This window comes from Bos javanicus, chromosome 14 (assembly GCF_032452875.1).
Source record: "Bos javanicus breed banteng chromosome 14, ARS-OSU_banteng_1.0, whole genome shotgun sequence".
NCBI classification, from domain to species: domain Eukaryota; kingdom Metazoa; phylum Chordata; class Mammalia; order Artiodactyla; family Bovidae; genus Bos; species Bos javanicus.
The window spans coordinates 13,434,740-13,462,172 of record NC_083881.1 but is presented as its reverse complement, the minus strand read 5'-3'; the positions used below and the strand labels follow the sequence as shown (position 1 = coordinate 13,462,172).

General features: G+C 41.5%; 1 protein-coding gene and 1 long non-coding RNA gene across 6 annotated transcripts in view; one reads left to right on the top strand and one right to left on the bottom strand.

Annotated features, from left to right (window-relative positions):
* LOC133260350 (uncharacterized) overlaps positions 1–27,433 on the bottom strand; it is a 163,856-nt gene that overhangs the window by 117,736 nt on the left and 18,687 nt on the right. The window lies entirely within an intron of this gene.
* On the top strand, positions 16,850–19,732 carry LOC133260347 (serine/threonine-protein kinase MARK2-like). Its single transcript, XM_061438607.1, has one exon. It carries the CDS (start codon positions 17,474–17,476, stop codon positions 19,397–19,399), a length of 1,926 nt encoding a protein of 641 aa, XP_061294591.1. The 5' UTR covers positions 16,850–17,473; the 3' UTR covers positions 19,400–19,732.

Genomic DNA, 27,433 nt, shown 5'->3' with positions numbered 1-27,433 from the left:
ATCCATTTTGAGTTTATTTTTGTGTGTGGTGTTAGAAAGTGGTCTAGTTTCATTCTTTTACAAGTGGTTGACCAGTTTTCCCAGCACCACTTGTTAAAGAGATTAGACAGAGAAACTTTAAGTCATTCTCTCTCATTATCAAGCTGTTATCCTTGGCTTTTTGCTGCTAGTCAACATCCACATTTCAAAGCCTCGACTCCTGTGTGCCATAGAGCAAAATCAATAGCATTGATCCCAGGAAACAATAGAGGCCTTTGCACACAAACTCATTTTTCTTTCTAAAACCCATGCTTTGTTTTCAAGTTCATGTGACTTATTCACTCAACATGAAACATGTGCTTAAGATGAAATAGAGGGAGGTAGTTGCTGTACCATGTTTTAAATTTTCCCTTATGTGTGATTTTATCTGTGCCCCCAATCCAGGGTTTTTTTTTCCCATAAGTACTGACATGGGCTTTTAATAGTTAGTACTGCTCTTCAGGTTCTCCCAGGACTAAGAGAAGTTAGGATTTATCTTTTGCAATAATCACAGAATTGCAAATATTTGATTCGATTTTTGTAATTGTCTGTTATTAGATTGCATGTGAATTCTCAGTGTTAGCTTCCCAGTGTTTGTCACAATGTCAAACACATGCTCAGTAGATGCTTGTTATGTGTCTGAAGTCAAATAAAAATCTTTATAGACAGAATTTCTATTTTAGACTCAGGATTAGATATTCTCTAAGAGGTCCTAAAATTCAGATGATGAATGACAGCTTCCAATACTACATACATATGTGTGTAGGAAGGGAAAGTCAGTCAGTTGTGTCCGACTCTTTGCAACCCCATGGACTGTAGTCTGCCAGTCTCCTCTGTCCATGGGTTTCTCCAGGCAAGAATACTGGAGAGAGTAGCCTTTCCCTTCTCCAGGGGTTCTTTCCAACCCAGGGATCAAACCCAGGTCTCCCGCATTGCAGGTGGATATTTCACTGCCTGAGCCACCAGAGAAGCCCAAGAATACTGAAGGGGGTAGCCCATCCCTTCTCCAGGGGGTCTTCCTGACCCAGGAACTGAACCGGGGTCTCCTGCCTTACACGTGGATTCTTTATCAGCTGAGCTACCAGGGAAGTCCATACGTGTGTAAATATAATCAAACCAGCGTAGAGAAGTTTTCTTCTTTAAACTGTGAGCTTTAGAATCAGATAAACTTACATTTGAATCCTGATTCTGTTATTTTCTCTTTGTCTTTTTGGCAAATTAGTTTACCTGTCTATGCTTCCAATTCCCCATCTGTAAAATGGAGATAATAAAGATTTCACAGAATTATTGTAAATTAAAATCACCTATGTAAAACATAGCATATTCCACATGCACAGCAATGCAATAAATGGGAATAAACTGAATGACTTTTAAAAACCTAGATTATTTTTGTTAATCTTTTTAAAAAATAGAAAAAACATATCAATTTTAAAAGAAGCGTGTGTCACTTCATAGATACTATTCCATTAGGCTTTAGAATCTTACTTTTGATGAATTAATCACTCTGATCATATAACTATGGAACAGCGTATGTGTGGCTGAATTAGAAGCTCAACAGGAGCCATAGAGACTGGGTTACTAGTGGAGAGTGAACTAATTCCCCAAAGTGCCCATGGGGAACAGAGGATTTGTAAGCGGTGTCCGGCCTTCTAGTGCTAGGTCCACTTTACTCAAGGTGTTCTTTGCTGTCAATGAACATTTTGTAAGCCATGGGGCTAGAGAATTAAGTACAAACACCTAACCACACTGCGATGGAGCAACATCCTCTAAACCTAAATATATTTCCCCAACTAAACTCAAAACCTTGGTGGCCTCATACGACTAAGGTCCAGGCGTTAATAATTTCTGAATCCCTGGAATAAAATTAGTACCTGGCCGGTAGCCTGAGCTAACTAAATATTTTTTAACTGTTCATGCAATCAATGAATATCTTTTACAATAGTCATGCTGGCAAATAGTGTCCTTTTAAGGTCAACGATAATAGCCTTAAACATTGAAGAAAGCAGCTCATTACTGCTTTCTCACTACATGCTGCTCTGCCTCTCTGTGCAATCCAGATGGAACTGAGACACCCCCAGACTGGGCCATGTCAAATGATATCTGAAATGACAGGGTTCACCCCACTCACTCTTTGGAAACAAGTCTGAAAACACTGTGTGAGCATGCTTACACAGACACACACTCACACACACGCTCACACTCACACACACACTCACACTCACACACACACTCACACTCACACACACATACACACACACACACACACATGCTCACACATTTCACACAGAAGTAGGGAGCACCTTCACTAAATATTCATCCTAGGATTAGGAACAGACATTCAGTTTCCCAAAGAGGCACAGTATAAAAAATATTCTGATCTGGTTCCAGGAATCATACACTTATGGAGAGTATTTAAATCATGATTTTCTAAGGAATATTCCAGAAATGATAACTATATTTAAAATAATGAATAGAATGATGGCATTCACCAAATAAGCTTGATTGGCTCATGCTTGCCCATGGGCTCCCTTTACATGGGGTTTAGTCTAAATGTATAAAAATACATATATTCCCAATCCTTATCCCTTGAGATCATCCTAATTCTGTCCCAGTAAGTCTATGCCCTGGGTTTCTCTAGTTTTAGAAGCTTCAGGCTGATTTCAGTTCCAGGTATGAGAACCACTCACTTGAATCAACTCAAAGACCTTTCTGTTCCTAAGAGTCAATGAGTCAGCCAGGTGAGTAAGCTGTAACATCTTGTCACCCCACAGATATTGACATGCCTGGTATGGTTCCCTGGAAATAGGCATCTGACTTCATTAGGCTGCCTCTTAGATGTGCATCTGAAAGCTGCAAGCCAGGTATGAGAGGATAGCCATCCAGTTTTATGTCAGTTCCTCAGTCAAGAGTATACTTTTTACTGGGATCCCCTGCACAAACTTCAGAGATTTTCTCAGGATCCTTGTGTGAATCTGATGAGTTCAGATGTCAGTCACCATCCATGCTCTGTGTTTCTCCAGTCCCCGGAGCTAAGCCAATCACCTAGAGGCATCAGCTCATGGTAGAAGATTCTATCCCTTGCTCCTAGGTTCTTTCCTTATTGAAACCTCAAACCCCATTTCGTCTAGACCCATGATCTGAACTTTCCTCTTTGCAAAATGTCCAGAACCAGGAAGCAACATTGAAACTTCGTCACCTGGGTGTGTGTAAGGACTTGGGGTAAGTACAACTACAGGATGGACAATCACCCTGTAATCTTCTTTAGCACGCCACATCAATAGGAGCCGATAATTCTTTCTGCAGCTTTTCTCTGATAGCACCTAACACCACTGTAATCTGACAAACACTTGTGTACTTTCTTACCCAATAAGTCTCCTCCAGAAAACTAGTGTTATGAGGACAGAGACTTGGACTTGCCTTGTTCACTCACGTCCCCAGCACCTAGCAAAAAGCCTGGCACACAGTGCTGAGGGAAGTTTCACTCAATAATAAAGGACAAGAGGAGAGTGAAAAAGTTGGCTAAAAGCTCAACACTCAGAAAACGAAGATCATGGCATCTGGTTCCATCACTTCATGGGAAATAGATGGGGAAACAGTGTCAGACTTTATCTTTTTGGGCTCCAAGATCACTGCAGATGGTGACTGCAGCCATGAAATTAAAAGACGCTTACTCCTTGGAAGGAAAGTTATGAGCAACCTAGATAGCATATTCAGAAGCAGAGACATTACTTTGCCAACAAACGTCTTTCTAGTCAAGGCTATGGTTTTCCAGTGGTCATGTATGGATGGGAGTGTTGGACTGTGAGGAAAGCTGAGCACCGAAGAATTGATGCTTTTGAACTGTGGTGTTGGAGAAGACTCATGAGAGTCCCTTGGACTGCAAGGAGATCCAATCAGTCCATCCTAAAGGAGATCAGTCCTGGGTGTTCTTTGGAAGGAATGATGCTAAAGGTGAAACTCCAGTACTTTGGCCACCTCATGCAAAGAGTTGACTCATTGGAAAAGACTCTGATGCTGGGAGGGATTGGGGGCAGGAGGAGAAGGGGACGACAGAGGATGAGATGGCTGGATGGCATCCCCGACTCGATGGATGTGAGTTTGGGTGAACTCCGGGAGTTGGTGATGGACAGGGAGGCCTGGCGTGCTGTGATTCATGGGATCACAAAAAGTCAGACACGACTGAGCAACTGAACTGAACTGAACTGAACTGAACTGAATGGGTCTTCTTCTGGTTGCACGGGATGCTAGTTTCCTGCCCTGCAAAATAATCACGATGGTGTAATCACTGACCTAAAGCCAGACATTCTGGAATGTGAAGTCAAGTGGGCCTTAGAAAGCCTCACTACAAACAAAGCTAGTGGAGGCAATGGAATTCCAGTTGAGCTATTTCAAATCCTGAAAGATGACGCTATGAAAGTGCTGCACTCAATATGCCAGCAAATTTGGAAAACTCAGCAGTGGCCACAGGACTGGAAAAGGTCAGTTTTCATTCCAATCCCAAAGAAAGGCAATGCCAAACAATGCTCAAACTACCGCACAATTGCACTCATCTCACACACTAGTAAAGTAATGCTTAAAATTCTCCAAGCCAGGCTTCAGCAATACATGAACCGTGAACTTCCTGATGTTCAAGCTGGTTTTAGAAAAGGCAGAGGAACCAGAGATCAAATTGCCAACATCTGCTGGATCATGGAAAAAGCAAGAGAGTTCCAGAAAACATCTATTTCTGCTTTATTGACTATGCCAAAGCCTTTGATTGTGTGGATCACAATAAATTGTGGACAATTCTGCAAGAGATGGGAATACCAGACCACCTGACCTGCCTTTGAGAAACCTGTATGCAGGCTAGGAAGCAACAGTTAGAACTGGACATGGAACAACAGACTGGTTCCAAATAGGAAAAGGAGTTCGTCAAGGCTGTATATTGTCACCCTGCTTATTTAACTTATATGCAGAGTACATCATGAGAAACGCAGGGCTGGAAGAAGCACAAGCTGGAATCAAGATTGCTGGGAAAAATATCAATAACCACAGATACGCAGATGACACCACCCTTATGGCAGAGAGTGAAGAGGAACTCAAAAGCCTCTTGATGAAAGTGAAAGTGGAGACTAAAAAAATTGGCTTAAAGCTCAACATTCAGAAAACGAAGATCATGGCATCTGGTCCCATCACTTCATGGGAAATAGATGGGGAAACAGTGGAAACATTGTCAGACTTTATCTTTTTGGGCTCCAAGATCACTGCAGATGGTGACTGCAGCCATGAAATTAAAAGACGCTTACTCCTTGGAAGGAAAGTTATGAGCAACCTAGATAGCATATTCAAAAGCAGAGACATTACTTTGCCAACAAAGGTCCGTCTAGTCAAGGCTATGGTTTTTCCAGTGGTCCTGTATGGATGTGAGTGTTGGACTGTGAAAAAAGCTGAGCGCCAAAGAATTGATGCTTTTGAACTGTGGTGTTGGAGAAGACTCATGAGAGTCCCTTGGACTGCAAGAAGATCCAACCAGTCCATTCTAAAGGAGATCAGTCCTGGGTGTACTTTGGAAGGAATGATGCTAAAGGTGAAACTCCAGTACTTTGGCCACCTCATGCGAAGAATTGACTCATTGGAAAAGACTCTGATGCTGGGAGGGATTGGGGGCAGGAGGAGAAGGGGACGACAGAGGATGAGATTGCTGGATGGCATCCCCGACTCGATGGACGTGAGTCTGAGTGAACTCCGGGAGTTGATGATGGACAGGGAGGCCTGGTATGCTGCGATTCATGGGGTCGCAAAGAGTCGGACACGACTGAGCGACTGATCTGATCTGATCTGATCTGAGTGGGAAAAAAAAAGTACAGAGAGGTCTAGTAAGTTTCTTGAAACTGCACAGCTAAAAAGTAGCTGAGCCAGAACCCAAATCGTCCACACTGTTAACCTGAACTCTTCATCTCTAGGCTACAGTGCCTAGCAAGTTCATATCTTGCAAGTCTTATCAATGCATTCCTTTTAAGGAAGGAACCACTTTCTTCCTTTTTCTACCCTCTCAAGGAAAACTGTGTTTAGAATGTTCTGATAATCCTATTACAATATAAAAACCTCAGAGAAATGTGAAAACATTGAGTTCTAATAGCACTGCAGGTGCTGTGTGTATTCTGATTTTACTAAAGTAAAAAATTGGATTGCAAAAGAAAATCAAGTAGTAAGAGAGATAACATCAGGCACCAGATCTGGCTCTCCCTGATGACATTCTTACTAATGGGTATGGTAGCCAAGAAGAAACAAATTTTTAAAAATGCCCAAATCATCACCCCAAAAGTAGATGATATGTAAGCACTAAAAATTATTTTATTCTGCTCTGGGGCCCACTTTATACTCCACTCTTCATTTCTCCAGCTCCTTATGAGCCTGTGCTGCAGAAGCTCTCTATCCCCAAGTGGAAGTGCTCATTTCCCCACTTATCTGAGGGGGCAACAGGTCAAGATAACACGATGTACTGAGAAATGACTGGGTCCTTCCAGGGTTTACATGTCCTTAGAGTAATAGGTCCAGAGGACCCCTGACTCCTGCCTGGAGACTTCCGTTCCCCACCAGATGGAAGTTCCATGAAGACAGAAGAGCATTTACCCTCCTCGCTGTCATAGCCCCAGCGCTTAGCTCAGAGCCCCTCCTGTCAGGTGTTCTCAATAAATACCCCACGGACGTAAAACCTGCTTGCAGCCAGTGGTGCAACTGGAAGCAGTTTTGTCCCCGAGGGACACTGGACAGTGTCTAGAGAAGTTTTTGTCGTTATACCTCATGAGGAAGGGGTGGAGAGGACCGATACGACGGGCTACCTGATGGAGGTCAGGGACGCTGGTAAAACCCTAGGATGGACAGGACAGCTTCCATAACAATTTCCCAAAGTATCAACCCTGCTGAGGTTGAGAAACTCTGTTCTAATACACTGTAGCCCTTCGATTAATTTAAAAAACAAAACAAAACTGAGAACTGAAGAGATGATATTTGTGACTCAATCTTGCCCCTCAGAATGGTGGCAGAGTCAGACCTAGGGCCTGACTCCCAGTCCAGGCTCCTTTCCTCACTTATTACTACTCCAAAAATCAGGACAAACCTCTTCACAGCTCTCGTGCGGTTTCTCAGGCCAAACAAGCTCATGCTAAAAAGAGAATGCTATTTTCACTTAAAAAAAAAACAAACTACACATCTTAGTGTATATAAATAAGGCAAATGTTGCATATATATGTAGACTTGACTGCCTTTTCCTTCTTTAGTTTTCTCCAGACTGTTGAGACACTGCTTTTTTATCATTCATTTTTCTAAAGATGGGTTTATAGCTAGTTGTGTGCTGTGCTAAATCACTTCAGTTGTCTGACTCTTTGTGACCCCATGGACCATAGCTCACCAGGCTCCTCTGTCCATGGGATTCTCCAGGCAAGAATACTGGAGTGGGTTGCCATTTCCTCCTCCAGGGGATCTTCCCGATCCAGGGATCAAACTTGTGTCTCTTCTGTCTCCTGTACTGGCAGGTCGGTTCTTTACCACTAGTGCCACCTGGGAAGCCCAGTGGTTGGTTTAAGGGTGATAAATAAGGACAAGAAGGCAACTCTTGAGCTCTCTTTCTTCATTCTATCTTTAAAGGGAGTCATCTGAAACAAACAAGGAAAAGTTAAATCTGCTAAATTTGAACAGTAGGTGCATTAACAACTTTTGTATTTTTCTAACTCTAAGCAACATGACCTGAACGCAAGCATTTCCTCAAGTCGCTGACCATCCCCTAGATGACCATGTTGCTACAAGTCCTCTCTTTGATAAGGAAGATTAATATCACCTTCTTTAGATAACATTTTCCAAAGCACTTATCCTTGCAATCCTAATACATGCACTTTGTTGATGTCTAAATTGGTCTTTAATATAAAACTATATTCCTGTGTATGGTGAAGGGGTAGGCTTCCTCTAATGCAGTTCCGATTATCTCACTTCTAACGAGTGAGTTCGCTTGGCTAAGAGGAAGAGAGCGGGCTGCGCTGGTGAACTCTAAAGACTTCTGACCCCTTTTTACATTCCTCCAGGCTCTAGTCTGACAAATTCTCAAATTTACTGTAGGATAAGGCACTAGGAGAAGAAAATAAAAGAGAACCACTGGTGTAAGACACATGGATTGGTGTTCGGCTGACTACCCGAAAAAAAACCAAGACTAACAAGATTAAAATAACTTCAACACTTCATGTGAAAGAGGCACGGATGAGCACTCATTAAGGCAGCACAGAAAAGAACATAGCAGTTTTTGGTACAAGCAGCCTGGTCTTGGGAGCCTTGACCTTGCATAGGAGGAAAGAAATAAAACAGGTGGGAGCAAGTCAAGCCTGTCCCATCAGTGTGGAGAACGGACTTCTGCTTTTGATAACGGAGTCTCTCTTCCCTGACCCCAAGGCCCATAGCAAACACACTCAGGAGCATGCATCAATCCATCCATCCATCACTCTGCACCATGTCCTGTGTGTGGCCTAACAGATCGTAAGATGATTAAACCATCACTGTTGCTCTCAAGTGCCTGGAAGTCTGGCTCAAAAGACTGATAGAAAACAAGAAAGATTAAGGCAATATAACCTGGTAAATGAAACAAAGAGAATCGAAACCTAGATTTTGTACTTCAGGTCTAAGCAGGGGGCCAGAGCAGAAAAGATGGCTCAGTTTAATACAGTTCTTAAGAGCCAGGGTGGAAATTCAAAGTGCCATTGGCATTAGCAAGCAGAGTCGGGGATGCCTTCTCAAAGCTAAAATTTCACAAGGATCTCACCAGGCTGAAAGATCAGGCAGGGAATTCCAGGCCAATGGAAAAACATGCCAGAAAGCTTACTGGTGGGAAAGCCCAAGAAATAGCTTCAGTTCAGTTCAGTCACTCAGTCGTGTCTGACACTTTGCAACCCCATGGACTGCAGCATGCCAGGCCTCCCTGTCCATCACCAATTCCCAGGGTTTACTCAAACTCATGTCCATTGAGTCAGTGATACCATCCAACCATCTCATCCTCTGTCATCCCCTTCTCCTCCTGCCTTCCATCTTGCTCAGCATCAGAGTCTTTTCAAATGAGTCAGTTTTTTTGCATCAGGTGGCCAAAGTATTGGAGCTTCAGCATCAGTCCATCCAATGAATATTCAGGACTGATAACCTTTACGATGGACTGGCTGGATCTCCTTGCAGTCCAAGGGACTCTCAAGAGTCTTCTCCAACACCACAGTTTAAAAGCATCAATTCTTCAGCGCTCAGCTTTCTTTATAGTCCAACTCTCACATCCATATGTGACTACTGGAAAAACCATAGCTTTGTCTAGCTGGACCTTTGTTGGCAAAGTAATGTCTCTGCTTTTTAATATGCTGTCTAGGTTTGTCATAACTTTCCTTCCAAGGACCAAACGTTTTTTAATTTCATGGCTGCAGTCACCATCTGCGGTGATTCTGGAACCCCCAAAAGTAAAGTCTGTCACTGTTTCCATTGCTTCTTTTAGAAAAGGCAAATATACTTATGGACTTGTAAATCCATAAGTCATGTGGAGTCAAAGAAAGGCTTTTAACCATGGAAATTACACAAAACAAATTACAGTGGAATCCTCAAGGAACTGTGCAGAGGAGTTGGAGAAGTAAGCCCAGAGGCAGGAGAACTGTTAGAAGACCCAAGACCAGGTCGTAGATGAGGCCCTCGATTAAGGCAGTGTCTTTAGGGACAGAGAAGGGATAATGGATTTGGTACATATTTTGGACAAATAGCTAAATCAAGATGTACCACATTCTTGAGTAAATATTTGAACTTGACGCTGTGCTACAACTTGGGTCCCAAAAATTAAAGGAAATGACAGGTACTAATATCTCCCAGCACAAGTGTAGGAGAACTACCATGAAGAAGAGTCACTTTATTCAGGCATTTGTGCTCTGCAAAGATGCCAGGACAAAACTAAATACTTTATTTCACTATGTATTTACGAAGTACTTCACTCACCCCAAATTTTCATTTGGGATGTATTACACTCCCTACATACAGAATCTCATTCGCTATCTTAAAAAAGGTTTTAAAAAGAAGTTTTATTATTTTACATATTTTTAGACAATAAAGCCAAGTTTTATGTTTTAAGTACCTTGACCAAGGTCACAGTTAATAAACTGGTGGCTTACACATATCGGGGAACAAAGCAAGAAAATATTTCAACAATATTACATTGAATTTAAAAGAGTCTGTATCCCAGAAGTTTATGTGGCCAAGTCTCTGACCATTAAATAAATACCCAGAGGAGACAGTTTCTTTCAAACATTGCTGGTGGAAATGAAAATTGGTGTGCTCCATCTGGAAGGGAATTTGGAGATACTTAACAAAATTTCATATGCACCAATGTTTTGACTCAGCAATTTCACTTCTAGTAATTTATCCAACAGCTACACCTTCAAAAATATGAAAATAAATATGAACATTTTTTGTTGTAGCATTGCTTTCATATGCAAAATACTGGAAACAACCAAAATGTCCATAAATTGAAGAGTTATTGAATAAACTATAGTCCATCCATACACTGGATGCTAGGTAGCCCTTAAAAAAGAGAGATGTGTGTGTGTGGGGGGGGGTGGGGGGGCAATTTCCCCGAATTGGTATGGAATGACTTTAATGATCTGATTTTTAAGTGAAAAAGAGCTGTCTAAACTGTTTTCTGTAGAGTATGTTATAGCAAGAATCCTGTTAGGTCATTTAGCCAGACGCCCCCCTTCCCCTAATGTTTTCTTAACCACTGCCTTGTTCTTTGGCTACAAATTCCCATTGGCCCAGGCTGTACACAGAGTTGAGCCCAATCTCATGACTCCACTGTAAAATCCCACTACAATGGTCCCTCCACCTACCATGATGGTCCTGAACAAAGTCTGCCTTACCATCTGTAACACACATCATTGAGTATTTTTTCTTTAACATTAGCAAATTTGTTTGTGATGCAAGGGTGTGAGTTAGAAATTCGGAAACTAGTTTACATGTATACTTGGATTATAGTAAGTGACTATGAGGTAAAAAATGAGGGCCAAGTTTCTCCCAGTCAGAGAAAGGAGCTATAAATAAGGAAAGAAAGTGACAATAAATCCAGTGATGTGGGACTGGGATTAGAACTATCAGTATGAGCTCATAGTTTTAATATGTGTGTGCATAGATAGACAGAGAAATGAACATATATATGCATATCTTACATTAATAATACATACTTTTTAAAGCTATCTTTCCTGAGAAATCTTAGAAGCAATAACATCTCAGCAGCAAAAACATAGGATATCTAGTGGACATCTTTCAGTTTCTAAGTATATTTGATAAAAGGAAATAGAGATCCTTGAAGATGTAGGAAATTAGAGGACAGGAACATTAAAAATCACATGTATAAAATGAGCCTGGACTATTTATGGCACCAAAAATTAAGAAGGAAATATTCAATAAATGATGTGAACATGTTAAGAAAGACACATGGACTAAATTGAATAAGCTCCCACTGACTAAATCTGGGACAGTTTGAGCAACAACATAAATAAAAGTAGTAACAATTATAGGCTAAAATTGTAGGCTAAAATAAATGTCTATGAATCCACACTAATACAAAAAATAAATGAATAAGTGGAGATGAAGGACTTGCTCTTCCTTACAGTACAATTCAATTAACAATTTTATAAGGAATGATGAAAATTAAAAATGACCACTAGTAAACATCACAGTGAATATTGTTGCAGAAAAGTAATCACTGAAGGATGCTAAAGTTAATGGGCAAAAGTGAGATGAGAAACAGGGTACTTGAATAGTCTCAAAGTACCTCCCCACAAGATATTTATTCATGACAAATGGAAAACACATTTACAGTGGATAATTCTATCATTCAGCACCTTAACCAAGTGATCAAAATCGATATCATTAGTGGCACAAACTGCACTCATGCACCTTCTGAAATGACGCACAGACAAGGATAAAGGTCATAACATCACTTCAGTAGTGATCTTGCCAAAAATGCTTTATCCCTTCTAATCAGACAAATCCAGGCTGAGGGGCACTTGATAAGATAACTACTAGGTTGTTGTTGTTTAGTTGCTAAGTCGTGTCCAACTCTTTGCAACCTCATGGACTGTAGCCCATCAGGCTCCTCTGTCCATGGGTTTCCCCAGGCAAGAATACTGGAGGGGGTTGCCATGTCCCTCTTCAGGGGATCTTTCCAACCCAGGGATCAAAGCCATATCTCATGCATTGGCAGGTGGATTCTTTACCACTGAGCCAGCAGGGAAGCCCAATAACTACCTGGTCTTACTCCTCAAAAATGTCAAAGCCATCAAAAAGAAGGAAAGAAAAAAAGGTAAAAGGAAGGACAGAAGAGGGAAGGAAGGAAAGGGAGGGAAAAAAAAAAAGGGAATGAAAGACCAAGGATTTCACAGAGAGACTAAAAAAGACAGATAACCAAGTTAAAGAAGGAGTCTAGACCGGATCCTGGACTGGAAAAAAGACGGATCCAGTCCAGTGGAATAACTGGTAAAATTCAAATATGGTCTATAATAACTAGTACATCAATGTTAATTTCCTGATTTTAATCACTGTAATGTGTAAAATACCCACATTAGGAGAAGCTGGTTGAAGGTACATGGGAATTTTGTGCTATTTTTCAAGTTTCCATAAGTGGAAACGGTCTTATTTTTGTTGTTTAGTCACTAAATTGTGTCTGACTCTTTCAGATCCCATGGACTATAGCCTAACAAGGTCATTTGTCCATGGAATTTCCCAGGCAAGAATACTGCAGTGGGTTGCCATTTCCTTCTCCAGGGATCCTCCTGACCCAGGGATCAAATCCACGTCTCCTACGTTGGAAGGCAGGTTCTTTACCACTACACTAACCAGGGAAGCCCATGTTACTACCATACCGTCTTGATTATTATGGTTTTGTAGTAAGTTCTGAAATTGAGAAGTCTGAGCCCTCTTACTTTGTTCTTTTTTTTTTTTTTTTAGATTGTTTGGCTACCCTGGGTCCTTTATAATTCCATATGAATGTTAGGATCAGCTTGTCAATTTCTGCAAAGAAGTTAGGGTTTTGATAGGCATTATCTTGAGTCTGCATATCAATTTGCTGTCATGTGAATAATATACAGTTTTGTGCTCCATCAATTTATGATGTATTTTCATTTATTTAGTAGGTCTTCTTTCATATCCTTAAAACTTTCCTATGGTTTTATACTTTTTACTTATTAAAACTCTTCCCTCTATGATCAACTGCTTTTGAACTTTAAACTCATTTAACACGGGTCTGCTTCTTTACTCTAATTATACTCCATGACTCATGTCTATTTTGAGTCTACTCATGCCTACTCAAAATGCATGGATGCTGCTCTATTTCACTTATAACAGCTTTGCAGGACCCTTTGACATCAGATAAGGGAAGTCTTTCTATACTTCCAATAATTTGCTTTTCTCAAAATCTTTTGTCCTCACTCATTCTCCCATATGAATGTCAAAATTATCTTAAGTTCTGAAAAAAAAAGAATTCTACAGCAATCTGAATTGGAAATAACTGTTTCAGTTCATTTAATGGAATAGGGTCCATTATAGCACTGAAAGAACCTTTATGTGTTCAACTTTTATGTTATTTGTGTTTCAAGAAAGTGTTATATTTTCTTTATGGGTCCTGTGAGGGTTAATTTTATGCATCACTTCTCACCCATACCTGATCAGGTGACATTTTAATGCGAGTTTAGACTTGGAATCAATGTTGGAATGGCTTAAGACATCTAGGGATATTGAGATTACTGTATTTTAATAGCACATGAGGATGGACATGAATTGGGGGAACGAAAGGCAGAATGCTATAGACCAAACTGTTTTCCCTCAAAATGTATATTCTGAAGCCCTAAGCACCAGTGTGACTCTATTTGGAGATAGGCTCTATAGGGAGGTTAGTGGTTAAATGAGGCCAAAGGCTGGGGCCTTAATCCAATAGGAAATGTCCTTCTAAGAAGAGGAAGAGACATCAGAACACTCTCATTCTGTGTGTACACAGAGAAGAGGTTATGTGAGGATGTAGACAGAGGAGCCTGGGGGGCTACAGTCCTGTCCATGGGGTTGCAGAGGAGTCGGACATCATTCAGTGACTTCACAACAACAATACTAGAAGGCGGCTGTGTACATGCCAGTAAGAGAAGTCTGATCGAAACCAACCCTGACAACACCTAGATTTTGGACTTAAATCTTTAGAACTGTGAAAAAATATAAATGTCTGCTGTTTAAGGCACCCAGTGTGCTTTTCTGTTACAGTGCCCTGCAGACTATTTGGGCTTACTAGGAACAGAGCAGCCTGGTGGGCTGCCATCTATGGGGTCGCACAGAGTCGGACACGACTGAAGCGACTTAGCAGCAGCAGCAGCAGGTAGCGCTAGCAGTAAAGAACCCACCTGCCAAGGCAGGTGACACAAGAGATGCTGATTCAATTCCTGGGCTGGGAAGATCCCCTGGAGGTGGGCATGGCAAGCTACTTCAGTATCCTTGACTGCAGAATCCCAAAGAGAGAGGAGCCTGTCGGGCTATATAGTCTATAGGGATACAAAGAGTTGTACATGACTGAAGTGACTTAGCACATATGCACACAGACCATTACTAATACAGGGTCTACACATTTCATAAAAAATTCTATTGGATATTTTTTACTATATTGTTCAAGGTGGTATCCGGAATACAGCTTCTGAGATGTTACTGCAAGTACTGCTAGTGTTCCTCAGTTCCATTTCTTGAAGTCTGCTCTTATTGCTATTTATTGCCTCACATCAGTTTATTTTGTAGCTTCTGTCACTTAGCTGATGCATTCAAAGGGATCCAACCCTGGTTTACCTTCATATTGGAAGACAAGACTTACAAATGCTATCCTTGAGGTCAGAAACATACATTTATTTTAGAGACTAATTAGATTTTTCCCCCAAATTAAAAAAAGAAGTATTAGAAATGTTTATTATATATTAGTCTCAAATCAAATTGAAAACAAAAAATGGAGCTTCAAATCAAAGTTACAATAGTGTTAGCTTTCCTTTTTTTTAAACTTTTATACTCATCTTTCGGTGTCATATCTTTTTGTCTAGACAGTGTGTTGAAAAGCAGAGATGTTACTCTGTCGACAAAGGTCTGTAGAGCCTTCCCAGTGGTCACATATGGTTGTGAGAGCTAGACTGTAAAGAAGGCAGAGTGACAAAGCATTGATGCCCTTAAACTGTGGTGCTGGAGAAGACTCCTGGGAGTCCTGTGGACAGCCAAGAGATCAAACTAGTCAATCTTAAAGGAAATCAACCCTGAATACTCATTGGAAGGACTGATACTGAAGCTCCAGTATTTTGGTCACCTGATGCAAATAGCTAACTCTTTGGAAAGGTCCCTGAAGCTGGGAAAGATTGAGGGCAGAAGGAGAAGAGGGCGTCAGAGGATGAGATGGCTGGATGGCATCACTGACACAATGGATACGAACTTGGGCAAACTTCAGGAGATGGTGAGGGACAGAGAGGCCTGGCATGCTGCCATCCATGGGGTCACAAAGGGTCGGATACACCGCCGTGACTGAACAACAACAACATAGCTAATGAACAATGTGATAATTTCAGGTGACAAAGAAGGAACTCAGCCATACGTACACGTGTATCCATTCTCCCCCAAACTCCTCTCCCAGCTAGGCTGCCACATATCATTGAGTGGAATTCCTTGTGCTATACAGTAGGTCCTTGCTGGTTATCCATTTTAACTAGAGCAGTGTAGCACTAGTTTTTGGAGAAGGCAATGGCACCCCACTCCAGTACTCTTGCCTGGAAAATCCCGTTTCTTGCCTGGAAAAAACTCCACCAGACGGAGGAGTCTGGTGGGCTGCAGTCCATGGGGTCATGAAGAGTCGGACGCGACTGAGCGACTTCCCTTTCACTTTTCACTTTCATGCATTGGAGAAGGAAATGGCAACCCACTCCAGTGTTCTTGCCTGGAGAATCCAGGGACGGGGGAGCCTGGTGCACTGCCGTCTATGGGGTCACACAGAGTCGGACATGACTGAAGTGACTTAGCAGCAGCAGCAGCACTACCTTTTCTAATCATCCATTTATCTCCTTTTACCAGAGATCTTCATCTCTTCATAAGGCTTAGAGTTACTGTTGAGGATCTTTCATTCCAACCTGAAGGACTCCCTGCTCAGGAAGGTCGGGTGGTGGAGAATTCTTGCACCTCTCATGAACTGGAAATGCCTTAATCACTGTTTCATTTTCGAAGGACAGTTTTGCTAAACATAGGATTCTTGGTTGACAGCTTCTTTCCTTCAACGTTTCAAAGACACTGACCCATGTCATCTGACTTCTGAGGCTCCCGATGAGAGATCTGCTCTTGATCCTCCTGGAAAATCTTCTCTCAGCTTCATAAACATTAATAATGTGCTTTACTAGTGTCTCACACAATAGAACATTTTCCTGTAGTTTCAAGTCAGTTAAATCATCACTTTGCGACCAGAGTTTAAGGAAAAGAATTGAATATTTCAAGTGTAGACATAATGAGGTCTTTTAAATTATTATTAATTTTTCAAACAAGAAATGAAAAAGTTGCTGGGGCTTCCTACAGATTTTAATTTCTAACAAAGTGAATACCAGTCTCTAATATATTTAAAGAAAAATCTCTTGGGGACCTTTTTGCTAAGTGTAAAGAGGCCTTGAAGCTGAAAAGGGAGAAAACCACTGGGTTTATCCCCAGCCACGACTGGTCCATTTCTTGCTCTGACCTCACAGGGCATCACTATGATGAAACTCACAAAAAGCCTTTATAAGACCCTGGCTGGGTGCAGGTTTTTGTCCACAGAGCCCAGGAAGCTGATTTTGGTGACCTGACGGCTGGACCTACAGTTAGCGAGATTTTTTCCGTGTTTTTATAGTGTTGCTGATTTTTTTCCTTTTTCTCATTTTTATTTTTCTCTTTTTCCTTTGTCTTTTTCTCATTTTTTAAATTTTTCTTATCATTTTTTCTTTCATTTTTAGTTTCTCATTTTTTTTGTTTCTTTTTTTTCCCATTTTTTCCCCTTAGTTCTTTTTCTCATTTTATCTTATTATTTTTTTTTTTAGTTAGTGTTGCCAGTACTAGTATAGAGAGTATCATTGATATAGTTAGCATAGTTGTTATAGCTAGTGGTTTGTTAGCATAGATAGTACAGTTAGTGTTAGCACTGTTAGTATCCTTGCTACACTTAGCATAAGTTAGTATAGTTAATAGTTACTGACATAGTTAGTGTTAGCACTGTTAGTATAGTTATTAGCATTAGGATAGTTTATAGCACTGCTAGCATACACGGTATTGTTAGAACAGTTAGCATTCTTAGTGAGGGCTTAGCGGTAGTGAGTATAGTTAGTGGTAGAGTTAGTATAGTTAGGTAATTAGTATAGCTTAGTGGTAGTTAGTGTAGTTAGGGATCCAGGACCTCATGGCCATCTCTGTTAACAACAGTGTTCATATTGAGAATTATGATATCCTTCAAACAATTGGTGAAGGCCAATTCGCCAAAGTGAAGTTGGCCCGGCATGTTCTGACCAAGGAGGTGGTAGCCATTAAGGTCATTCAAAAGACCAATCAGAGCTCCTCCGGCCTCAAGGAATGGGATCAAGAGATTAATAGCCTAAAAACAGTAAGCCACCCAAATATTGTAAAACTACTGGAAGTGATTGACACGGAGGAGGCTCTATTTATAGTAATGGAGTACGTCAGTGGAGGAGACTTGTCCACCTACTTGGAGGCCAAAGGCCGCTTGACGGAGGGGGAGGCCCGAGGCCTGTTCCGCCAGCGGGTCTCGGCTCTGCAGCACTGCCACCAGCGGGGCGTGGTGCACCGGGATTTGAAGCTGGGCAACCTCCTCCTCGACGGCAACAACAACGTCAAGATCTCTGACTTCGGCCTTAGCAACCAGTGGCACCCAGGAAAGAAGCTAGACACTTTCTGCGGCAGCCCTGCGTACATGGCCCCAGAACTCTTCCTGAGGATGCCTTACACAGGCCCAGAGGTGGATGTGTGGAGCCTCGGCGTCATCCTGTACACGATGGTAACTGGATCCCTCCCCTTCAGGGGACAAGATTTCTGGGAGCTGCAGCAGCGTGTGCTTAGGGGGCAGTACCATGTGCCCAAATCTCTATCCAATGAGATAACAGACCTTTTAGACAGAATGCTAATGCTCAGTCCTACCAACAGAGGTACTTTAGATGATGTTTGGCAGCATCCATGGGTGAACATGGGCCAGGAAGAGCCACTCCCACCAGCCTGTGAAGAGCACCCTGGGATGACAGGAGAGTTGATACTGGGCTGGTGCAGGGACCAAATCCAGGGCTTAGACGTAAGCAGTATCAGTGACATGAATGTACCCAAGGTGAGGGTACGCACCATCATTGTGAGGCCGTTCGTTTCCTCCGACCTCAGCAGCCAAGAACATATGCCTCCCGCCACCCCTGAGGAGTCCGTGCTTATTCCCGACTGGCTTTGGGAGACCATTCAGCAGGAGAACCAGGAGTCAACGGAGAAGACCAGAGAGCCTGCCACTCCCCCACCCTGCCCGGAAGCGAGGACCGTCACCCCCAGCCCAGCCCCCTCCACCTACAACACCAGAGATGCCAGCAGCCCCCGAGCCACCGATCACGCCGGTGACCGGCACGACACGTGTGGGACCAGGCTCACCTGCGACACCTGTGGCAGAAGTGACAGCAGCCACACCCATGATACCAGTGTTACTCGTGGCACCAGAGACGCCTGTGACACCATGAGCACCTGCGACACCATCAGCACCTGTGACAGCTGCGATACCAGAGGTACCAGCCTCACCTGTGATGCCTGCAGCACCTGTGACACCAGCCTCACCTGTGATCCCAGCCTCATCTATGACGCCCTAAGCACCCAGGACACCACTGGGGCCTGCAACCTATACGACAACCATGGCACCTGTGATACCTGTGACACCAGTGTCACCAGTGACAGCTGCCTCACCAGGGACACCAGAGGCACCCGTGACACCAGTGGTGACCACGCCACCCATGATACTCATGCCACCGTTACCCGTGACACCAGGGGCACCCATGACACAGATGGCACTCACGGCACCTGTGACACCTGCAACACCAGTGGCACCCATGACATCGGCGGTAAAGTCCCAGAAGGAACCCACTGCCTCCCGGATGTGCCTGATGCGGGAAGCTCCACCCTTGTTGGGCAGCCCGAGAATATGTCCCCAGTCACTCCCTCTGGCCTCACCCAGAAAAAGAAGGGGGTGGCTGGGAGAATCTGGAGATGTCTATCTAAATATCTTTGCTGTGGGCTGCCCAGCATGAGGACTAATAATAAAGTTATACCAGACAAAGATAGTGGATGACCTGCAAAGCTCCCTGGGACCTGGGCATGTTCCCACCTGGAGGACGGGATTCAAATCCAGTACCTCTACCGCCTTCAGGAAAGCCTCCTATCCAAAACCCTGGCCAGCTCAGACGATGCTCTGGAGTGGTCTGGGTGACCAGAAGAGGCACCACCCTGGCCTGGCTGCCTCTCCTCCTCTGCTGGGTGAAACTTCAGAGACTGGACTGTCCCCTGGGGCATGTCCCCCACCCCCCACACTTCTGTCTTTCATGTTGGTGGGGGAGGGGATAGTTATTGCCAACTCCTTGGTTCTTCTCTTGGTTTAGTCTTAATAAACTTTATGCTCCAGAAAGACGTATTGCACTGCTCTGCGTTCTCTCTGGTTAGAGAAGTGTGTAGTCATGTAGTACTTAGAGTTAATGACCAAAGAATTAGTGCAATCATTCCCAAGAGCAAATATTGCTGCCCTGCACTGCAGTGCAGACATGCAGAAAGAGTGTATTATCCCCCTGCACTGACATTACCTAATATTTTCAGAAGGGGCAAAGGAAACTTTGGGTCCCTGCGCCAGGGCTAATAGGACCGGGACGTCTAGGATAGGATAATAAGTCCTGTGAACCAGCCAGTGTGTGGTGTGGTCAGGTCCCTGTGCGGATGACTTTCCTGAATATCCTGCAGGAGCTGGGCTCTCTCCTTCCCCTATGGGGAGGGACCCTGATGCGTGGCGTTTTTAAAATTTTTTGGATGTGGATCATTTTTACAGACTATTGAATTAAATAAAATGACGGGTAGAGGAGAGGAATTTTGGCAGTCCTTGCACTAGGCAGAAGGAAGAGAGATGAATAGTCTGTGCCCTCTGGGTTTGCTCACGCATGTTCTGCATGCTTATGCATGCAGATCTCCATGTTCTGTTTTACCTCTACCTTAAGAAGCTCTTTGTGCCAGTTATTAAAATTGTTATACTTTAATTGTTATTAAATTATTATTCAAGTAATAAATATTTATTACTTAAAAATTACTTTAAATTACTTAAAAAATAAATTATTTAATTGCCATTAAAATTATACGTCCTGGGGTCTAATCTAGAACACTTTAAAATCTGATTCTGCCATCTACTTAGCAGCATAACCATGAAAGACTTGTTTATCCCTTCAGCTACACAAAAAAGTGAAGATAGTATTTACTCTGAAGTGTCAAGTGAAAGTGAAAGTGTGAAAGTGAAAGTCGCTCAGTTGTGTCCAACTGAGTCGTGTCCATGAAACACTCTAGGCCAGAATACTGGACTAGGTTGCTGTTGCCTTCCCCAGTTGGGATTTTCCCAACCCAGGGACTGAACCCAGGTCTCCTGCATTGCAGGCGGATTCTTTACCAGCTGAGCCATAAGGGAACCCCAAAATGTCAAGGTGAAGTTAAACAAGACAGGTAAGGTAAGCTTAAGACAGTGCAGTATAATAAATCATTGCTATGAGTATTGTACTTTTTCTAGCATTTGTTTATCAATGGAGGCACCATTGCTTAGGGCTGGATGATTCTGCTCTATGCAAATCTTTCTAGAGTGTTTCTGCCCACTAAATACCAGTAACGTCCCCCAAGTCATTGGAACAAACCAAACTGTCCCCAGATATGTTCAAACATGGAGAACAAACTATTATGCCTCCTGGTTGAGAACTTAGATAGCAAACTTCTTAAGGACTGATTAATTTTCGTGTTCTCAGTCTAATACTGTGATGAACACAAAAAATAAACACCCTCAACAGAAACGAGTAGAGAATGAATAAAACAATATGACTTTATACATATGCTTGAAATGCCTCCATATATATTTATAACTTTTGTTTGTATATGGTTCTACTAAATGTCTAGGATTCCTCATTAAATTGCAGGTAGTTCCGAGGGGAAATACTCTCAGCTGTTACTAACTAACGTCAAGGTGGGTGGATGCCAGCTGTGACAAAAGCCCTGCAGGAGTAGTTCACGGGACAGGAAACATGGAGAGACAGTAGTGTTCAATATAAATTCAAAACTGAGAAGCTTTGTATGGTCTCTAATTGTCTCTCTGCAAAAACCTGTGCGTTAAAATAACATGTGTGACAATGGGAGCCCAATGGGAGACACATCTCTTACCTCCATTTTATTCTAAAAGAAATGGAAACCCAAGGTCCTTTTCCATCTATCATCATTTTTTCCTCTTTCTTTCTTACAGAATTACACCACATCCCATATTTCTCTTTTCTCGGTAATCATTCTTCCTGAGACACTAATCTGAAATTCTTTATTTAATACCAGTTTTTATTTAATTAGTCAAATTCTTTTCATAATTCCTTGAGAACTCATTCCCCAGGAATGAATGCTCAATGTTTTTGCCCTCAACTCTCTAAAAGCCAGTGGACTTCTGAGCACTTTGGTTTTCTTTCCAGCTCTCTCAAAGCACTTTATTCTCAAGAACATATCCATTCTCATAGCCTCAACAATGACAACTTATCTTTATTTGAGTACTTACTATCAGAAACCCCAAACTCACAAAGGTTAATTCTGTAAAAAAGATTCACTACACAACTGACAATTTATAACAGTTAGTCTACTTTTAAGATCCCTCCCCACTTAACACACATTTCTGCTAATGTACTGAGACAACTGAGGCAGCATACACTGCTGAGCACATGCATACATCTATTAGCACCACGAAATATAAGAGCAAATCCATTTCAGAAAAGAATTGTACATCTTGTAAAAGATGCAGGATTTCATGATAGCAAAGCACAGTTCAGACACTTAGAAAGGCAGTCATATGGAAGAGTTACTTCAGTGAACAAATGAAGATAAATTAACAGGGATGATGACACGACAGATACTTCGAAGACTTCACACTGATTTGAGTATCAAAAAATTAAGAAAGATTCTTAGAAAAAACTGATGAACCCTCACAAATGTTTTACACATTTTTTCCTCTTTATAACTGTGTCAAAACAGTAAACCTGGAGAGCTTGAATAGCGAAACACTCTTGAAAAAGAAGAACAAGGTTAAAGGTATCACACTTTCTGATTTCAAGCTTCTTGCAAAGGTTCCATGGTGGCTCAGACAGTAAAGAACATGCCTGAAATGCAGGAGACCATGGTTCAATCCCTTGGTCTACAAGATCCCCTAGAGAACGGAATGGCTGCCCACTCCAGTATTCTTGCCTGGGAAATCCCATGGACACAGGAGCCTGGAGGGCCAAAGCCTATTGACGGAAAAGAGTCAGACACAACTGAGTGACTACCATGCTTTCACACTGTAATCAAGTGTGGTATTTTCATAAATGCAGACAGAACAATGGAATAGAATAGAGAGCCAAGGATAAGGATAGCCAAGACCATTCCACAGAAAAAAAAGACAGCATTTTCAACAAACGGTTGTGGGAAAACTAGATATCCACATGCAAAAGAACAAGTTGTTTCATTACCTTACACCATATAAAAAATTAACTGAAGATGGATCAAAGACCTAAATGCAAAACCTAAATCTATGAGTCTTAAAATACAGAAGAAAAGCTTCAGGACATATTTCACTGTAAATTCTTAGAAATTTGGGGGAATTTTTTTTTTTTTTTTTTTTTTTTACTCCACCTTCTTGGGATCCCTGGCTGGCTTTGAAAATTAAATTGATCAAGATAGAGTAATAGGAGAAAACATATAAATTTATTTAATGTAAGTCTTAAGAAACATTAGGGTCTTCATAAGAAAATCAAGATCTGAAGAAAGAGTGAAATCTGAGTATTTTCACACTAGATTTGATCAAGAGTGGATACTCATGGAGAAATATAACAGGCCAAGGAGTATGAGGTGAGTGTAGTACACTGGGGAAGACTTAGCAAGGCCTATTTGGAGTGTTTCTGGCATCCTTTTCTCTTTGGAGATGAGGATGCACCTTTGCTTCTATAGGGAAAGCATTTCTCACTTAAGAGTATTATGACCTACTTCAGGGGTGAAAGGTGAGCAGAGGGTCAAAGTAGCATCTGCTGTTTTCTCAAATTTTCAACGTAAAATATAAAATATGCCAAGGTGCCATCTTTTAGTGTAGCATGGTCTGAACTTCATATGATATGACACCAAAAGCACAGACAAACAAAGTTAAAAGAAATAAACTGGACTACACCACAATGTACAACTTTTGTCCAGCAAGGACATAATCAATAGAGTACAAAGACAACCATGCAATGGAAGGAAAATTTGCAAACCATATATCTGACAACGAGTTAAAATCCAGAATATACAGAAAACTGTAAGATTCCACAACAACAGAAACAAAAACAACCTGATTCAAAAATGAGCAAAGAACAGTTTTCCAAATAAGACATACGAATGGCCAAAAGCACATGAAAAGATGTACATCTCTAGTCATTAGGGAAATGCAAATCGAAAACACGGTGTGATATGCAGCTCATACCCATTAAGCTGGCTATTATAAAAAGACATATAAAAAGGGAACAACTGTTGACAAGGCTGTAAAAAACTTGGAATCTTTGTGCGCTATTTTATATTTATTTATTTACGACTGCACTGAGTCTTCATTGTGGCTGAGTTGGGCTTAGTTGCCCTGCAGTAGGTGCAATCTTCCCAGACCAGGGATCGAACCCTTGTCCCCTGAATTGGCAGGCAGATTCTTAACCACTAGACCACCAGGGAGGTGCCTTTTGGACTATTAATAGGATGAAAAATAGTGCAGTCACAATGGAAGAGCATTGCAGTTCCTCAAAATATTAAAAATTAAATTGCTGATTGGTTCACCAATTACATTTGAGTATACTCTCAGAAGACTTGAAAGCATGGTCATGAAGAGATATTTGTAAACCCATGTTCCTAACAGCACTACTCACAAAAGCCCAAAGGTGGAAGCAACTCAAATGTCCACTGATTATATGAATGGATAAACAAAATGTGATGCATGCATACAAAAGAATAGTATTCAGCCATAGAAAAGAAAATTCTGACATGTGCTATAACCTGCATAAACCTAAAAGACATTATACTAAAATAATCCAGTAACAAAAAGACAAATACTGTGTGACTGATTACACTTACAGCAAGTATCTAGGTACTCAGACTCCGAGAACAGAAAATATCACACAGTGGGGACGTCCCTAGCAGTTCAGTGGTTACGACTCTGCACGCACACCACAGAGAGCCCAGGCTCCAACCCTGCTCAGGGAACTAAGACCCCACATGTCTTGTAGTATGGTCAAAAGTGAGGGGAAAAAAAGAAAGAAAAGAAAACGTCACAATGGTAGTTTCTAGGTGCTAAGGGCAAGGAGACATGGAGAGCTGTTGTTTAAGGGTTATGGAGTTTGAGTTTTGCAAGACTGAAACTTCCTGGGTATGGTTTGCACAACGATGTGAGTGCACTTAACACCACTGAACTGCACCCTTGAAAATGACTGAGATGGTATTAAGACATTTATATTACGTGTCTTTCACCACAATTTTAAAAAATATCAAGACAGCTCAAGGGAAACAATGATAAAAATCTAAAAGGATCTTGCATTCAGATAAGTTACCAAAAGTCTTCGAAGTTTTATCCATGCTGAAGAGTCCAAGACTGACTTTTTCACTATGTGTGAGATTGTGCATAAAAGACCAACAAATCTCAAATCAACATACCAATGATTTCTTTAAATAAAAACACCAGGTGATGACAAAAAGACTAGAAAATAAGTCTGCATTTATACAGTTTTTTAGAAAGTAAGATGGAGTGTAGATTTTCAGAGACTAGTGCACAGATTCACTGGATATATGGAAACAGTGACAAGAAGAAATTAATTCTTTGTTCATTCTAAGGATTAGTGGCCAGTTGGAATTGGAATACAAATTGTTTTAAATGTAAGATACAAGTAACTGTAATCACTTTTTTCCTTTAAAATTTTTCCACTATTTCCTGATATACAGTGGTGCTCTGTATGAAACTATTTAAATGATCTTTTTACTATATATCTCTGGATAATAAAGACCTCCTTCAGTTCCGTCCTCCATGCAGATGACTTTCAACTCTATGTTTGGGCCAGAGCAATCAAAGATTTCCAAATGCCCCTGGACATTTTTACTTAAAAATGTTTCTCTATTAATTCAAATTCAACATAAAAATGTCAAACCTATCATTGCCCTTCTAAATATTACTTTCCCATTTCTCAAAGTTATCATACATGCCACACTAACTTAAATGAAAATACTGGTGTCATTCTGTCTTCTTCCATTTGCTCATGTGTCATTTAATGTGTCCAAGCCCTGCTGACTTCTCTTTTGAAGGCTATCTTGCATCTGAACTCCCTTTGTCCTTCCCTCGTTTCTCTCATTCTGACCCTTACCACTCGGGCCTAGGTGAGCACAACAAACTTCTCTTTTGCCTCCTCACTCCTTCTATTTTTTCCTGTTCTAATTCTACCCAAATTCATCCCTGTTAACCTTTTGTGTTGCTCTTGTTGTTTATGTGGGTGCTTTGATTTTGTTTTTTGGCAGTGCCACACAGCATGTGGGATCTTAGTTCCCTGACCAGTGATCATACACACACCCTTTCAATAGGAAGCTCAGACTCTTAACCACTGGACTACCAGTTAAGCCCACAATCCTGTTAATCCCTTAATGCAGCTATGCTTCATCCAAAACACTATATCTTTTCTTCCACAAACATGATTTTTTTTCCTATCTCTTGGCTTTTATATCATTATCTTCTCCATGTTTTCTAACTCTCTAAATCCCATTCAGATTCCAATGCTGCCTTTCTTGATGAGCTCAAGACTAAGTGCTCTCTCCCCAGGAACACATTTTTGCCTGTATTACTCAGAAGGCAATATTCTATGCATGTAAAACCAGAAGTAAGAGACCAGGATACTTCTTAATTATATAATCATGACTCATGTGCGGAGTGTATGACAACCAATAGTTGCTATTTACTGAATACACAATATGTTAAGCACTTTCTATTTACTAATAATACCAACCATTTGTTGAGTTTTTCTTATGTGCTTGATCCTAAACACATTACATGAATGAGTCCACATAAAAGTTCTGTAGGCAGGATTATTCACCCATTCCAGTGCTTCTTGGTTCGCTGATTCCTAGAATGTTTTCATTCACTCTTGCCATCTCCTGTTTGACCACTTCCAATTTGCCTTGATTCATGGACCTCACATTCCAGGTTCTTATGCCATTATGTCTACTACCGTGGGCAGGAATCCCTTAGAAGAAATGGAGTAGCCATCATGGTCAACAAAAGAGTCCGAAATGCAGTACTTGGATGCAATCTCAAAAACGACAGAATGTTCTCTGTTCATTTCCAAGGCAAACCATTCAATATCACAGCAATCTAACTCTATGCCCCAACCAGTAATGCTGAAGAAGCTGAAGTTGTGAAGACCTGTGAAGACCTACAAGACCTTTTAGAACTTAAACCCAAAAAAGATGTCCTTTTCATTATAGGGGACTGGAATGCAAAAGTAGGAAGTCAAGAAACACCTGGGGTAACAGGCAAATTTGGCCTTGGAATACGGAATGAAGCAGGGCAAAGACTAATAGAGTTTTGCCAAGAGAACGCACTGGTCATAACAAACACCCTCTTCCAACAACATAAGAGAAGATTCTACACATGGGCATCACCAGATGGTCAACACCAAAATCAGATTGATTATATTCTTTGCAGCCAAAGATGGAGAAGCTCTATACAGTCAGCAAAAACAAGACCGGGAGCTGACTGCGGCTCAGCTCGTAAACTCCTTATTGCCAAATTCAGAATTAAATTAAAGAAACTAGGGAAAACCACTAGACCATTCAGGTATGACCTAAATCAAATCCCTTATGATTATACAGGATCATATAGAAGTGAGAAATAAGATTTAAGGGACTAGATCTGATAGAGTGCCTGATGAACTATGGACAGAGGTTCATGACATTGTACAGGAGACAGGGATTAAGACCATCCCCATGGAAAAGAAATGCAGAAAAGCAAAATGGCTGTCTGGGGAGACCTTAAATAGCTGTGCAAAGAAGAGAAGTGAAAAGTAAAGGAGAAAAAGAAAGATATTTC